Genomic DNA, 14981 nt, shown 5'->3' with positions numbered 1-14981 from the left:
CAGCCCCATCCTCAAAAATCCCAGTAATGCTGTGGAAATTGAAGTTACCTTAAATATTCTAATCTTATAACAATTTTGATTCAATCAACATCTAAATGTGACCACATGTGCCCAGACCACCCAGAGGCCTGGTTGGTGGTTTGGGGTGGGGGGTAAGCTCCTAGACGGATGGAGGGCAAGAGGGCTGCTCTCAGGAATGGCCTGGCTCAGGAGGGGCTCCCTGGGGGAGAGGTCTGCAGGTCACTGAGCCCCTTCCTGGCCTGCTGACACTGAGCAATCCTCAGGCAGCCAGGGAAGCACAGGCCTGGGTGGAGTCTCCTTATACTCCCTCCCAGCTGGGCTGGGGGAGGGCTGGGGGCTGGATGGGATGCTCAAAGGCAAGGGGAGGCCGGGGCTGGCCCCATGGGCCTGCAGCTCGGAAGGGCTTGGTTTAAGGCTCTTTTGGGTCATCTTTTCTGAACCAGGGGCTCTGCATTTTCGTTTTGCGCTGAGCTCACACTGCCCACCCACCCTCTCTCTATGGGCCCTCCTTACTCCATTCTTACACTTAGTCAACAGTGAATAAAAATGTATTGAGTACCTGCTTTGTGCTGAAAATAATGCTAGACACTTGGGGATACAGCCATGAACAATAGAGGCATGACCCTGATTTTGCAAAATTACCATCTGCAGACACTCATGAATCCACACATAGCAATTCTGTAAGATAATTCCCCCAAATATCATGTTCATCATAACTGCCAATTAGGGAACACTCAGCCTAGGCCAGGAAACACACATACTTCATTTTGTTTTATCCTCAAAACAGTCAGCAAGGGAGGCATTATTGTTCCTGTTTTCCAGATGAAAAAACTGAGGCTCAGAATTCCAATTCTTTGTCCAGAGTCACATAACCAATAAGTTGCAGAGCTGGGGCTCACCCTTGGCTCTACATTTTCAACCTGTCCTCCCCATCACCATACATGCCTTCAGCTGCTTCCCCATGGATAAAAGCTCCAGCCCTCAACTCGGGGCTACATTTTCATTAAATGAAAGAATTCACATAACAGACACACTCCTCAAGGAACACAGGCAAACAGTCACCCAGTGAAATACAAAAACACACATATGCAACCCAGAATATACTGGAGAAGAGCTTGGTGTCCAATACTGGGCTGTTTTGGTTCAAGTCCTGAATCTAGTATGTATTAGCTGTGTATCTCGGTTTTCTTATCTGCAAAATGGGAATAGTGATAGGAGTATTGTGAGTGCTCAAGGAGAGATGCATGTGAAGTGCTTAGACTAGCACTGGCAGGGTCACTCTGCGATAAATATTAGCTGTTGCTATGAATAACGTTGGTCTGCACTTACTCACACGCTGTCATGCTCATCACGCCATCTTCCCAGCCCTCCTCCAGCCTGGCTCGGTCCTAGATGCCCCCGTGACTGATGGCCCAGGCCTCCAGAGCCAGGAGGGACAAGCAGCTGTTTCTCTCAGCATCTCCGGGGACTATACCTGTGTGGTGGGGGGTGACAGTACTGCTCCTCACCTGTTTTGGGTCCATCAGAGAAGCCTTCCTGGAAGACGCCTCGAGCTCACAGGCTGAGTGAGCCAGGTTGAGTCAGGAGGGCTACCCTGCGCCTTGACTCCCTCCCTTATTCCTCACAGCACCCACCCCCTCAACTCTGCTGCAGCGCCCTCTCTCCACCCCCTTCCCCACAGTAGAAACTTTCCTCTCCTTCTGCCAGAAGCGCAAATTGCCCCCAGGAATGCGTTGCATCCCACAGCTCCCCTGGCAGTGGCCAGCAGCCGTCCTGGGGTCAGACCTGGCCCTACATCAAAGGCTGGGGATTGGTAAAAGCGAGGCTCCTCGCCTGCTGCCACCCTCCCCTCCCTCCCACCGGCCCTCTGGCTTCCAGGGAACAGCACATGGTAGCACTTAAGCTCCAGGAGAACGGAGGATGCCTTTCCTGCACCACCACCCCCTAGCAGCCACAATGAACTGCTTGTTGGGAGACTGTTTTAATTTTACTTAATGCAATTTCTGCTCCTGGGCTTCTGTGGCCACCTCCTTCTCAGACCTGGATGCCCAGGACAAATGTAGGGGCAGCCAATCTGCCAGAGAAGGGGGTACCCTGAATCTGGAAATACCACTGGTTGGGGGCTGGGGCAGGGACAAGACCCTCTTACATCAGGGGAAGAGGGCTAGTACTCTGGTCTCCACTCAGGAAGTGAGGGGGTTAGTTAGACAAGGGCTCAGGGCTAGCGCGTCCAACTCAGGAGGTTGGACGCCTCATACTCAGGAGTATGAGAGTATGGGATGTGAATGGAAGCTAGAGACTTCTTTGCCAATGTGCTTTCTCCAACTCCCTGGGCAGCCCGGGAAGCTTTGTTTTCAAATGGTTGTGACTAAAGAAAGGGGGCACTTTCAGGCTCTGACCAGGTTCTGAGATTTGCTCCATCAGGTGCATCTTCTGGCAAATTCTGAAAACCAAGGATCTCGTGGTTACTCTCTGGAATGTTACAGTGGTGATCTGCTGACCCCTGGTGGCCAAAGGTTGCAGACAAGGCCTTTCCTTAGTGCTCTGCGCAGCCAGCACCAAGCCCCAAAGCCACCAGCATGGCCTCCTCCAGCCTCCCAGGCTCTTTGGGAACCCCACCTTAACCAGCCATTCCCATATAGCCAGGCAACCCTGCCCCTTCTCACCAGGAGGGTGTGCCAGTACGTCATGAATGGGGAATGGCCTAGCCTGGGGGTTGTGGGGTGGGGGGTGGTCCACCCTCAGCCACAGTAAAGGAAAGGGGTATGTAATCTACAGCTAATTAATTTCAGGGGTGGGGGGAGCAGCTGTTGGGTAGCTGGGCCTTGTATGGTTGGCTCATCTGGGGAGAGAATGAGGTGATGTTCTGAATAGCTCATGGTCCTCAGCCCCTGAGTGCACACCACACAACTGTGGAGTTGTAATTGGGAGAACTTACTAAGGGGACTTTGTTTCCACAGCTTGCCGACCCTGTAATGCTGCCCAAGTTAAATTCTGGGAAAGGAAATATCCAAAACCTCACGCCATACAAACAGCTGCTGGAAAGTAGGCTGTGGTACTGGGACGAGAGGAAGGGCGAGGGCCCCCCTGGAGAAGGAAAGGGTGGTGCATCACACTTTTCTTGGCAGGTCCAGACACCACACGCTTCCCACATCTGGGCCCCAGCATTCACTCCATCAGTCGCGTGCTCATTCACTCACACTCTGGTGTGACTGCACCCAACCTCATGCTGGGGGCTGAGGATGCAGTTGACCAAAATGGGGCCCCATTTGCACTGGGGCCCCAAACTGTTATGTCTCTGGAGGGGGAGGTAAAGAGGCTTGGAGAAGGGGATCCTAGAAGAAGCATCAGTTCCGTTCAGTCGCTCAGTCATGTCCAACTCTTTGCGACCCCATGGACTACAGCACACCAGGCCTCCCTGTCCATCACCAACTCCTGGAGCTTGCTGAAATTCCTGTCCATGAGTCAGTGATCTCATCCTCTGTCGTCCCCTTCTCCTCCCATCTTCAATCTTTTGCAGCATCAGGGTCTTTTCTAATGTGTCAGTTCTTCACATGAGGTGGCCAAAGTATTGGAGCTTCAGCTTTAGCATCAGTCCTTCCAGTGAATATTCAGGACTGATTTCCTTTAGGATTGATTGATCTCCTTGCAGTCCACAGGACTCTCAAGGGTCTTCTCCAGCACCACAGTTCAAAAACATCAATTCTTGGGCGCTCAGCCTTCTTTATGGGCGCCAGAAGTGATCCTTCCTCCTCATCATTAGCTTAATCCAGCTGGAGGAGGCAGGTTGGGTGTTCTAGTGCCCCAAAACTTTATGACTAGACACACTTTAAGCACAATGCTCCCCTCATCTCAGACTTGTCCACTAACCTTGGGGAAGGTCTGGGGCTCTGTTTCACCCCAAAACCTGAGTATCTGGACCTCAAGGCCCGAGGCTGTCCCCAAGAAGAGTGCTACCAAATATGGCCTGATGACCTCTGACCCCTGTTTAAAAGCTACCCTAAGCTCTGTGAGACTGAGAGGGATCCGCAGGCCTGCTCCCCCACCATCCCAGTGTGAACCAGGCATCATGGTTAAGAATGTGGGCTGTGGGGACTTCCCTGGTGGTCCAGTGGTTGAGGATCCGCCTTCCACTGCAGGGGGCACAGGTTCTAATCCCTGCTCGGGGAACTAGATCCCATGTACCACAACTAAGACCCAGCGCAGAAAAAAAGACATGGGCTTATGGAGTCTGGCTGGGGCTTTGAACCCTAGCTTCTCCACTTACTAGCCATATGACCTTGGGCAACTTGTGGCCTCCTCCTAAAAATGGTATTACTGTGAATTAGACAATGCATACAAAGTATTCAGTGCAGAGATGACACCTGGGTGTCACTTTAAGTGACACTTAAATGTACTTAATGAGTACACATTAAGCACTCATTAAATGGCACCCTAACAAGGTTTACATGGTCTTTCTAGCCAAATCCTCCAACACGGTGGCCAAGAGGCCAGGATAGTCCATTTTAGGAACATCTGGGATACTGGTCTGCTTCTAGATTTTGCTATAGACAGTGGACTCAACAGTGACTCTGAAGGAGCCTCATTTGCTCCCAGGCTTCCCAGACTCGCTAGTCCATGGGGAGAAGTATTTCTGGATTAGATAAAATCAAGGTAGGGCACAGGGCTCAGCAGGTCTCCACACCCCATTGTAACAAAATTCCCAGGGCCGAGCAGAAAGAAAACAGGACATGATTGGGATTTCACTCAAGAATGTGTCTTTATTGAAGAATTTGTAAGAAAAAAAGATGGACCCTCTGTAAAAAGAGGAGATGTTGCCTCCACACAGCAGGGAGGAATGAGAGACCTGGGTGGTTTCCCAGAAGTCAATGTTTCTGGCATGACTGGCTCCCCTTTCCTGGCAAGCACTAGAGTGTATCACACTCCAGCCAGCAAATCCGACCCGCCCCTCCCATCTTCTCCTCCCTGTCCAGTGAGTCCTGGACTCCCTACACTCATTCACCAATGACTTTCTGAAGACCCAGGTATAGGTGTATGAGGTTTGCCTCTTAATGGGGTCAGAGTGGGTTCTGCTTTGGAAAATTCAAACAGGAATGTAAAATGGTTTGAGCTCCTTCTAGTCCAACCAAGGATGACTACATCCAGCCCCTTTGAAGGGAAAGGGAGCAGAGAATTTCCCTCCTGAATGCGCACACTTGTAGGTAAATGGACTATATCACAGTCTGCTCTTTATTAACACGGAGAGGATGGAAACAAGGTTAGAAGAATATATAACATCCGTCAAAGAGTCACTGAATTCTCGAAGGCAGAAGGAGCACTGAGGCTTTCTGATTCCACCAAGTGCTCCTGCTGGCTACCCTGAAGTCCTGGGGGTGGTCATTCCTCTCCAGCTGGGAGGTTGTCCTCAATCCGCCTGATGAACCTCATCCGGATTTCTGTCACACCATCTCCTTTCAGAGTGTCCTGGACAAATTTGGCTTCCACAGCCATCTGGACCTGGGGGACAGTGTGAAAATGAAGGGGCACCTGCCTAGCCACAGCCTCTGTGAAATCACTGGGGATGCAGCTATAACTGCCTCACCTAGAGCAGCCTAAACAAGGGGGCTGGTTTTCACAAGGACAAGGTTGCTAGTTCCTGTGCAAAAGACAGTGGCCCCGACCCAACAGGAGAGACTTAGCAAAGAACACTCGCAAATTAAACTGTCACCAGATAAGCCAATCTGGGAATGGATGCTCCTGGGTTTTGGGGGCTGACAGCACCACCTCCCAGCCTAAGCAGTGAGGATCAACACCACGTAGAGATCTCCAACTTGGATCCTATGCTTGGCAGCATCACCATCTCCAGCAGCAAAGTACCGGGTGAGTTCTAAACCCTTCTTTTCACGCTCGTTCATTCATCTAAACATTTATTAAGACCCTACTAGCTTTCAGGTGTCTCAGAAGGTAAAGAGCCGCACTCACCATCTCCAAGGCTCCTCGCAACACCCCGCACAAGAGATTGGAATAAATAAGGGATGAGTGGTTATCAGGAAGTTCCACGAAGTCCACCAAGGGATTATTTTCCAAAATGAGGGAGAATTCGTCACCAGCTGGGCTCCAATTGGTGATGCTTGGAGTGATGCCCAAGTACATCTTGAATGCCACCTGTCAGGAGACACACAATGGCACTATGGGACAAGCAGGAGGGGCTGTGCACCAGGGAAGGTGATGTGATGGGACCGGCAAGGGGACTTAAGTGGCTCTGGAAAAAAACTGGGGCCTCTGCAAGACACTGAAGCTTCACATATTCAGGGCAAAGAAGGAAAAGCAACTGTGTACAACTCCACACCGCTTCTCCTTCCAGTGGGGCTTTAATCCATAGGGATGCTCCCAACCATTCTTCCCTTTTTCATAATCTGTACTATTCTTAAACCACCAGGAAGGCTTCTTTGGCCCAGAGAGCTGCCTAGCTATTCTTCTGGAATACTAAGGGCTTCTCTAAGGGAGAGGGTGGTAAGCAGTGTCTTCCAGTGACAATTCTTCAGCATGGCCCGGTGGTCCAGGATAATGACCTTGGCGATGACATCTGCAGTTTCCCGAAAGTCATGGCACCTCCCGACGTTTGACCGTGCCAAGAAATCTTCAATCAGTCGGACTCCAATGTTATAGCCCCTGGGAAAGAAATGAGGTAACTGACTATATTATGGGGTCTGAATGTCTTATGTCTGAATGTAATGCTGTTGGTGGTAAAAGGAAAATGAGGACAATTCCCAAACCTCCCAGTAAATAAGCAGAGGAAACTGCACCCGAAGTGTTGGCTATGACCGAGGACCCTGTTCTGGGCTCTAAGGGACCACGTAGATTCGGCTGCTCAGGAGTCCCATTCCTGTCTCCCCCACAGAGGAGCTCACTCACATTTTGTCCAGCTGTTTATTCACATCTTCATCATTTTCATAGTCCTTGCAGAGCTGGGTAACTAGAGCCCCGTAGGTCAGGGTGAAGAGCTCAGAGCTCTAAAAGAGATTGAAAAGGCAGTCAGGAGCAAGCCACACAGAAGGGAAAGTTTGGTGAGAGTCTAGATCAGCCTCAATGCAACTGGAAGAATTCAAAGGAAGGTTACTGGTGTCCGGTGGGAAAGAGCATCATCCTCTGTGCAACAGCCAAAGAATCTGGCTCCCTAGGGTCAATGTGACAGGGCTGCAAGCAGACCCACTAGAAAATGGGCTGGGAAAGGTGCCTCACCCACTGAGCAGTCACCCTTCCAACACACCAAGGTGATGTCTGCTGACCCAGGACCCCACCACAGCTGCCAAGCCTGACTGCACTCCTGAGGCCCCCTCTAGGAGCAGCAGAGGACTTAGCGGGGAGGAATGAAGTACCAGATGAAGTCCACTGCACTAGCGATGACCCCTCTAAGTCACCAACGGGAAAAAATAATGTTCCTCTTGACACAGCTAAAGTGTTTGCAGGAAAGGGGTAACCGAAGGAAATACGATCTTTTCTGTGCCTGGAACACAATATTGACCTGGACTGGCTTCTACTACAACCACAGTTAGAATCACAGAATCTCTCTCTCAGATAAAGAATCCTGTCACCTACCTACCAAAAAACAGAGAGATGGGAAGGTGAAAGGAACAGCAAATACCAAGACTATAGAATAAAAGCAGCAGGTTGGAGCAAAGGCATTATCAAAGTTAAACAAAGTGAGAAACACGTTAACATCTGGGTCAAGGTACTTACACAGAAATAAGGCTGAAAATCAAGTGCCACCCTACCAGTCCCTTCTGAATGGAGGCTTGTCAGACTTGCAGCAGAGCACCTTTCTGTCTGCAAGTCTTCTGGGGAAGAAAGTATAACTAAAGTCAAAGCCCAGACTCCCAGGACCCACTGTTCCTCAGCTCATCCTCATGGCCTGGTGATGAGGTCACTGCAAGAATAGTAATGCAAATGCCTTTTGCTTACATCCTGCATTCTATTTTTCCTTAATCTCAGTTTCCGCTCTACACTAACTCTGTAAAGCATAAAGGGCAGGAACTAATCTTGTTTTATAGATGAGGAAACTGAGCCTCAGAATGGTTCACTAATTTGCCCAAGGACAGCTAATTATTGACAAAAGTAATTGGGGGGACGGAAACCAGAAGTTTCTAAGCCACTGTTCATTCGGTTCAGTTCCCCACAACTGCAGTATTAATTACCTCCCCCCCCAAAAAAAACAAAAGATAGCTGTACTATGGAGTCAAAGAGAATCAGCTGCTGAATAAGTAAGCTCTCTGAATTAAACTAAAACAGATGAGGCTATCTCCAAGATCAGGGTATAGTACCAAGTATGGCAGTTAAAGGGAAGCTATTAAGGAGAAAAATGATTTTTAGTAAAGTTAAGGGTTTGGCATTAGAGTGGCCTGAGCATGAATGGATGGAGACAGTCCAGCAGTAACCAGTCCATAGAGTTGGCGCCACTGCATTAAATCAGGAGAGCTTTCCTTGCATTATTAATGAGTCCTTGGATGGAGAATCCAAGAGCCTTGCCCACCATGATGCCAAGTAACACACATATCACGATGTTATTAAGCACTTTACACATGCAGCAACCCCCAATTTATCAATAAGAAAAATCAAAGCCCTAAACAGATCTGTCGGTGCTCACAGAATCGATAAGCCTGGAATCTGGGAATGGAGTCTCTGACCCAGCCTCTCTTAATTTCTAAGTTTATCTCCACTCAATTATGAATCAAGCCTATGTGGAATAGTTCATGACATAAATAGTGCAAGATAACTTAAAAAGTCTTCAGGCTTTAAAAATAGGAATAAGCCGTAGTGTAGAAAAAAATCATTCATTCAAGGTTTACTATGTACCAGGAACTACCTAACAGGAGGGAAACAAGCAATAAACTGAATAAATAAACAGTATGCCAATGGTGTAAGTGCTACGGAGGAAAATGAGCATAAAAGATGAGTGAATATTTATGTTCACCTATATGTGTATGGGGAGGTGTCAATTTTAGATAGGGTAGTTAGAAAAGGCCTCATTAAGGTGATATTTGTACAAAGACATGAAGGTAATAAGGGAAAGCCATGAAGATATGTAGGTGAAAAAACTTGAGGCAGCAAGTGGAAGGCCCTGAGGTGGGAGTATATCTGCTATGTGTGAGACACCGCTAGGAGACCAGTGTGGCGGGAGATGAGTAAACCCGAGAGGGAACAGAAGAGGAACTCAGGGAAGTAACAGGAGGCTGCAGAGTCTGAAGATCCTTACAACTTAAGGTTCCACGGCACCACAAAGGTCATATAATTCAACCAGCCCCATTTCTTCACTGAACATAAGCACATTCTTCCTCCCAACAGAAACATCAATCTCTTCTGCAAGACTTCTACTTTCAGACTGCTTTAATTATGTTTAATAATAATGATCATTAACATTTATAAAACTTTCAGTGTCTTCACAGACAGTTCCTTACTGATCTTCACAACAACCATGAGAGGTTAGCAAAACAAACACTATTTATCCCCATTTTACAGGTGATAGGTTAAGTGACTGAGACTCACTCTTTTTAGAGCTGAGCACTGTCCTGTAAAAAGTTATGAGGTCATCCTGAGTCACTGCTTAACCTCCCTGAACATCAGCGTTCCCCAGCTGTACAACGGTGACATTATCTGCCCTTCAGGGATATCAATGAGATAATGTGCATACAGTGCCTGCTGCACAGTACCCACTCAAGAAGTAGGTACTGTAGGATTTCCCTGGCCGTCCAGTGGTTAAGATTCCACACTTCCACTGCAGGGGGGATGGATTCCTTCCCACATACAGCCAAAAAAAAAAGCAGATATTGTTATTTTTGTTCTTAAACTGCTTCTCTGTGGCGTGGTGCCAGCACCCTGAACTAGATTCAAAGAGGGAGATTCTGAATCACTATAAAGAACTTTAAAGCAATTAGTAAGGCATATAGAAGGATACAGGGTTTATAGTCAGAAGACCTGATTCTAAGTATAGACTTGTCACTGGCTGGAACACTTTAGTTAAGTCACTTCACTCTGCTGAACTTCAATCTTTTCCAACCAAAAAAGTAACAGTGAAATCTGTCATGCCAATCACAGGGTTGATGGAAGGGGAGGGTCTAATGAGATAATGGACTTAAAGATGCTTCGCAGACCAAGAAATCACAGGAGTGATTTCATGTTGGCAAAGGCAAGGACTTCAGGCACCCTGTGCAGAGTAAGTTAAGCCAAAGCCTATACTCAGGTAAGCTATTGCATTTGATGGTTTTCAGGCAGCTTTGTAGTCAGTGCACCAAACAAAACATCAAAACTCCTTAGGGGGCTAACCTTTGGAGCTAAAGCTCCAAGATACTTATTAAGAGTCATACTTACTATTTTTGTCAACACAAATAATCCAGTGTGACTGCCCCGCAAGATGCTAAGGAAGGAAGCTCAGTAACAGAACTGAGGTCCCCCCTCTTTGTCACTCTCCAGCCTCCTGTCACAGAGATTCTGAGGGCGGCTATTCAAGTAGTAACTTGCCTGAGCTCTGGAGAATACAGTCGCAACACAAAAAAAGGGCAGGCCTAAACACACAAAGGTTAATTAATATCTTTACTAATAAGAATGCCTGTGTGGTGACCATTTAGTAGTGTAGAGCGTTAGGTTGGTGCAAACGTTAATTGTGGTTTTACACTGTTGAACTTCGCCGTTTGACACCGGAATACATTCTTAAATAAATGTGGTTATGTTATACATCCTCTTAATGCGCATTTCTCGATTTATGATTTTTTGATAATGACACTACTTGCTGTTTATTTTATATTTATTTTAGACTAGGGAAATGATGTTACACGAAAAGCAAATTCGAGCGATTTTCTTATTCGAGTTCAAAATGGGTCATAAAGCAGCAGAGACAACTCACAACAACAACAACGCATTTGACCCAGGAACTGCTAATAAATGTATGGTGCAGTGGTGGTTCAAGAAGTTTCGCAAAGGAGACAAGAGCCTTGAAGATGAGGAGCGCCGTGGCCGGCCACCGGAAGCTGACAAGCATGCAACAACAGTGACCCACTGAGAAGATCATCAAAGCTCACCCTTTCATAACTACACAAGGAGCTGCCAAAGAACTCAATGTCAGCCATTCTCCAGTCCAGCATTTGAAGCAAACTGGAAAGGTGAAAAAGCTCAATAAGCGGGTGTCTCATGAGCAGACTGAAAATAAAAAAAATCGTCATTTTGAAGTGTCATCTTCTCTCACTCTATGCACAGATTGTGATATGTGATGAAAAGTGGATTTTATGTGACAACCAGTAGCAGCCAGCTCAGTGGCTGGACCAAGAAGTTACAAAGCACTTCCCGAAGCCAAAACTGCACCAAAAAAAGATCATAGTCACTGTTTGGTGGTCTGCTGCCTGTCTGATCCACTACAGCTTTCTGAATCTTAGCGAAACCATTATATCTGAGAAGTATGCTCAGCAAATCTATGATATGCACTGAAAACTGCGACGCCTGCGGCCGGCACTGGTCAACAGAAAGGGCCCGATTCTGCTCCAAGACAACGCCCGACCACATGTCACACAACCAGCGCTTCAAAAGTTGAACCAATTGGGCAACAAGGTTTTGCCTCATCCGCCACATTCACCTGACCTCATTCAACTGACTACCACTTCTTCAAGCATCTCAACAACTTCTGGCAGGGAAAATGCTTCCACAACCAGCGGCAGGCAGAAAATGCTTTCCAAGAGTTTGCTAAATTCCAAATCACAGATTTTTATGCTATAGGAATGAACACGCTTATTTCTTGTTGGCAAAAATGTGTTGATTGTACAACTGAAAAATGTGTTGATTCCTATTTTGATTAATAAAGATGTGTTTGAGCCTAGTTATAATGATTTAAAATTCACAGTCCAAAACCGCAGTCCAAACAAAAAATCATGTTTGCCCCAACCTAATAACATCGAATCACCATGTGCACATGGAACTAACATAGTGTTGTAGATAAACTATACTTTAATTTAAAAAGAAAAAGGATGCTGGGACTTCCCTGGTGGTCCAGTGCTTAGGACTCCATGCTTCCACTGCAGGGGGCATGGGTTCAATACCTGGTAGGGGAACTGAGATTCCTCAAGCTGCTTGGTGTGGCCAGAAATACATAAATAAAGACAGTGAAACTGATGTTTATAGCAATGAAGACACTTGCCCAAGGTCACACAAGCAAGCAGTGAAGCCAGGGCTCAATCCCAGACACTTCTATGCTCCTGGCATTGTATATTTTTTGACCTCTCTCATAGAGGACTGCTTCTCAGGGTTAGGGACTAGGACTTCAACTCTGCATTTCCCACAATGCTTTGCACAGAACTGGGACCCAGGAAAAGTTTGCTAGACAAATGGGTTGTTTCTGTTTGCCCGGATTAAAAGCAGAGCTCTAATTACTTGGTCATATTAACCATTTAAGTTTTGGAAAGGTTAACGGAACACAGCAATTAGCAGAAATTGGGCTGACTGGGAAGTGGACTGCTAGAAGGGGAGGCCTCCCCCGGCAGACAGGCAAGAAGGAGAGCACGTCAAAACCAGGTGGCTACACAGAGGATCACGTGACAAGCCTCAGCTGGGTACCAATAGGAACTGAATGACAGGATGCACCAAACCTTCATGTCACTCATTCAATACAGACTGCCTAGTGCCAAGCATCATTTCAGGTGCTGGGAGCACAGCAGTTAACAAATCAACCCTTGCTCTCGTAGAGTTACATTCTCATGGGGCGACTATAAATAAACAAGTAAATACCTAATTGATAATGAAGTATTTTAAATGAAATAGACAGTGCTTGAAGAGAAACAGAGTAAGAGGATTGAGAACTAGTCAGGTGGTCAGGGAAGCCCTTTATGAGGAGGTGACCTCTGCGTACCTGTAAATGAGGTGAGGAGGAGCTGGACACTCTCTGGGGGAAAGGTTCCAAGCAGAGACCACAGCAGTAGCAAAACTCGAAGCAGCGAGTGCACTGATGCTGGTCCCTAATTCCCTCAATTCACCAAAACCAAGTGAATACTGAGGGTTGCGGGGTGGGGGCTGAAGGTTCCTGCTGAAACTGTGTTAAAAGTTTCAATGTTGGTTTCAAGTTTTAAAAAAAGATAAGGAAAAGAGCTAGATATGAAAACTAAACAGGAAGACTTCTGCTATCTGCTCATAGAGGAAAATAAACATTGATCACGTCCCCTGCATTTTACACTGTTATCTCACTTAATCCTAGGAAGGCATTATTTCCCCATTGTATAGATGAGTAAACTGAGGACCAATCAGGATTCCAACAAACATCCACGCGTTTTACAATACATCAGGGGTCACCAGTCTCTGGGATCTAAGGCCTGAGGATCCGAGGTGGAGCTGATGTAGTAACAGAAATAAAGTGCACAATATGTAATGCGCTTGAACCATCCCCAAATCACCCCCATGCCCCATGGAAAACTGGCCTCCATGAAACTGGTTCTTAGCTCCAAAAAGGTTGGGGACCACTACCCTGCATGACACTATTGCCTAGCAAAACACTCTTCTTCCTTTTTCTTATTTCCTCCAAAACAGGAATTTTAACCTATGATTCACAGAGTATTTTCCAGGGGCCCACAAGTTCCCCCTAAATGTGAGTAAATGTCTGTTTATGTTTGTCTATTTACTATTCCTGGGGAGAAGATCCACAGCTATTATCAACTTTTCAAAAGAGATCCGACAGAGAAAAAGTACAGTACTACTCTGGAGTAACAGGGCCTCCTGCTGCCCATATCTGGTGGCCGTTCCTGGTGTAAGATGCAAAGGTGTAATGGAAGTTTAGTCATCTTCTGTAGAGTTGAGTGTCAACAAAAGGCCGCAGGTCTGCCCTGCATGCGACCTTCAATAACTCAGTTCGTAAATCGGAAAATAAAGACAAATGGGCAATTCTAGAGGAAGTAAGAAGATGCCAAAGAAAAGAAACACCTGTCAAGAAATCCCCTTTAGTTTGGAGAAAAACATCATCCATCTTACTTTCCAGGCCCAGCCCCCACTGGCAGCCAAACTTTCTAGGAGAGATGGTGTCCCACTATTTCCAGGACAAGAAGGGGGCCTGTCCCCCCTTCACCAGAGGGGGACCACTTACGGCCTACTCTGGCCCACCCCTTACGCTCTTGCTTTCCGGTTAAACGAGTACCTGAGTATCTCACAATGCCCAGGGCACAGTGTGGGAGACATTACAGTCCCGCAGTCTGAAGCATTACCTTTGAAGTCAGAGAGACATGGGTTCAAATCCTAACTCGTTTTAACTGTAAACAGGGGCAAGTTATGCAACCTCTGAGTTTTAAAACGCCGATAATATTATCCACCTGACAAGAGTTACTCTGCGGATTAAATGAGTTAATAGACGTAAAGTGCTTGGCCCAGTGCCTAACACAGTAAGACAGCAACAGTGGGAGCTACTATTATTGTCGCCGTCGTTGTTGGTCTCGTACTCAATCGCACTCAGGTGGCGGGGGAAGAGGTCTCCGAGCTTCTCCAGCGGCCCTCCAACCTGCTCCGCACCCGGGACGCACCCAGAGCTAATCCCCGCTCTCCACCGGTCGCCAATGAGCCCCTTCCTTCCCTCCAGCGGAACCACTCCCTCCCAGGGCTGGCAGAAGGCGCCTTTCCAGTTGAGACTTGCACCCCGCGCTGGGCCCCTTCCCCAGAACACCTCCATTCCGCCCCACCCGCCGAGGTCACACGCTCCGGTTACCATTTTTTTGCTCTCGGTGCCACGGTTCGCCTGCCTCGACATGGTGCCGGCCGCCTTATCCTGCCTCGCCACAGACCCACTCGGCAACCCCTCCCGACACTGTTCGACCCAGCTAGCTGCCCCCTCAGCGTTAAGGATTGACCGGCACGACTCACCGCGCGTGCGCAGCTGGCCGCGAGGCACCACGGGACTCGTAGTCCGGCAAACGAGGGTAATTCCCGCCAATAAACGCCGGACCACAGCACCCAACAGCCCCACTGGC

General features: G+C 47.7%; 1 protein-coding gene and 1 long non-coding RNA gene across 4 annotated transcripts in view; one reads left to right on the top strand and one right to left on the bottom strand.

The window, feature by feature from the left end:
• Window positions 1-10942, top strand: part of LOC122437228 — a 19760-nt gene extending 8818 nt beyond the window's left edge. Inside the window, exon 3 of the long non-coding RNA XR_006268196.1 lies at window positions 10808-10942. This is a non-coding gene — a long non-coding RNA (uncharacterized LOC122437228). The remainder of the gene's footprint in view (window positions 1-10807) is intronic.
• Window positions 552-14981, bottom strand: TRAPPC3 (trafficking protein particle complex subunit 3). 3 transcript variants are annotated; one of them, XM_043461918.1, is made up of 5 exons: window positions 14720-14866; window positions 6916-7013; window positions 6573-6672; window positions 5983-6165; window positions 552-1213 (listed from the first exon to the last, which is right to left on the bottom strand). In XM_043461918.1, exons 1-5 carry the CDS (start codon window positions 14759-14761, stop codon window positions 1178-1180), a joined length of 459 nt encoding a protein of 152 aa, XP_043317853.1. In that variant the 5' UTR covers window positions 14762-14866; the 3' UTR covers window positions 552-1177. The 3 variants fall into 3 exon arrangements, with proteins under 3 accessions (XP_043317853.1, XP_043317854.1, XP_043317852.1); XM_043461919.1 differs by lacking the exons at window positions 552-1213; window positions 14720-14866 and adding exons at window positions 4756-5517; window positions 14875-14981; XM_043461917.1 differs by lacking the exon at window positions 552-1213 and adding an exon at window positions 4756-5517 and having other exon boundaries at window positions 14720-14890.

Source organism: Cervus canadensis, chromosome 2 (assembly GCF_019320065.1).
Source record: "Cervus canadensis isolate Bull #8, Minnesota chromosome 2, ASM1932006v1, whole genome shotgun sequence".
NCBI classification, from domain to species: Eukaryota; Metazoa; Chordata; class Mammalia; order Artiodactyla; family Cervidae; genus Cervus; species Cervus canadensis.
The sequence above is the reverse complement of the archived record's forward strand: the minus strand, read 5'-3'. Positions and strand labels throughout refer to the sequence as shown.

Excerpts from the sequence above, each read along its gene's own strand:
- TRAPPC3 (XM_043461917.1), bottom strand. The coding sequence starts at position 14,761 with ATGTCGAGGCAGGCGAACCGTGGCACCGAGAGCAAAAAAATG. Across the intron at positions 7,014-14,719 it reads GCACCGAGAGCAAAAAAATG|AGCTCTGAGCTCTTCACCCT; the intron begins GTAACCGGAGCG and ends AATCTCTTTTAG. Across the intron at positions 5,518-5,982 it reads TGCGAGGAGCCTTGGAGATG|GTCCAGATGGCTGTGGAAGC; the intron begins GTGAGTGCGGCT and ends ACTGTCCCCCAG.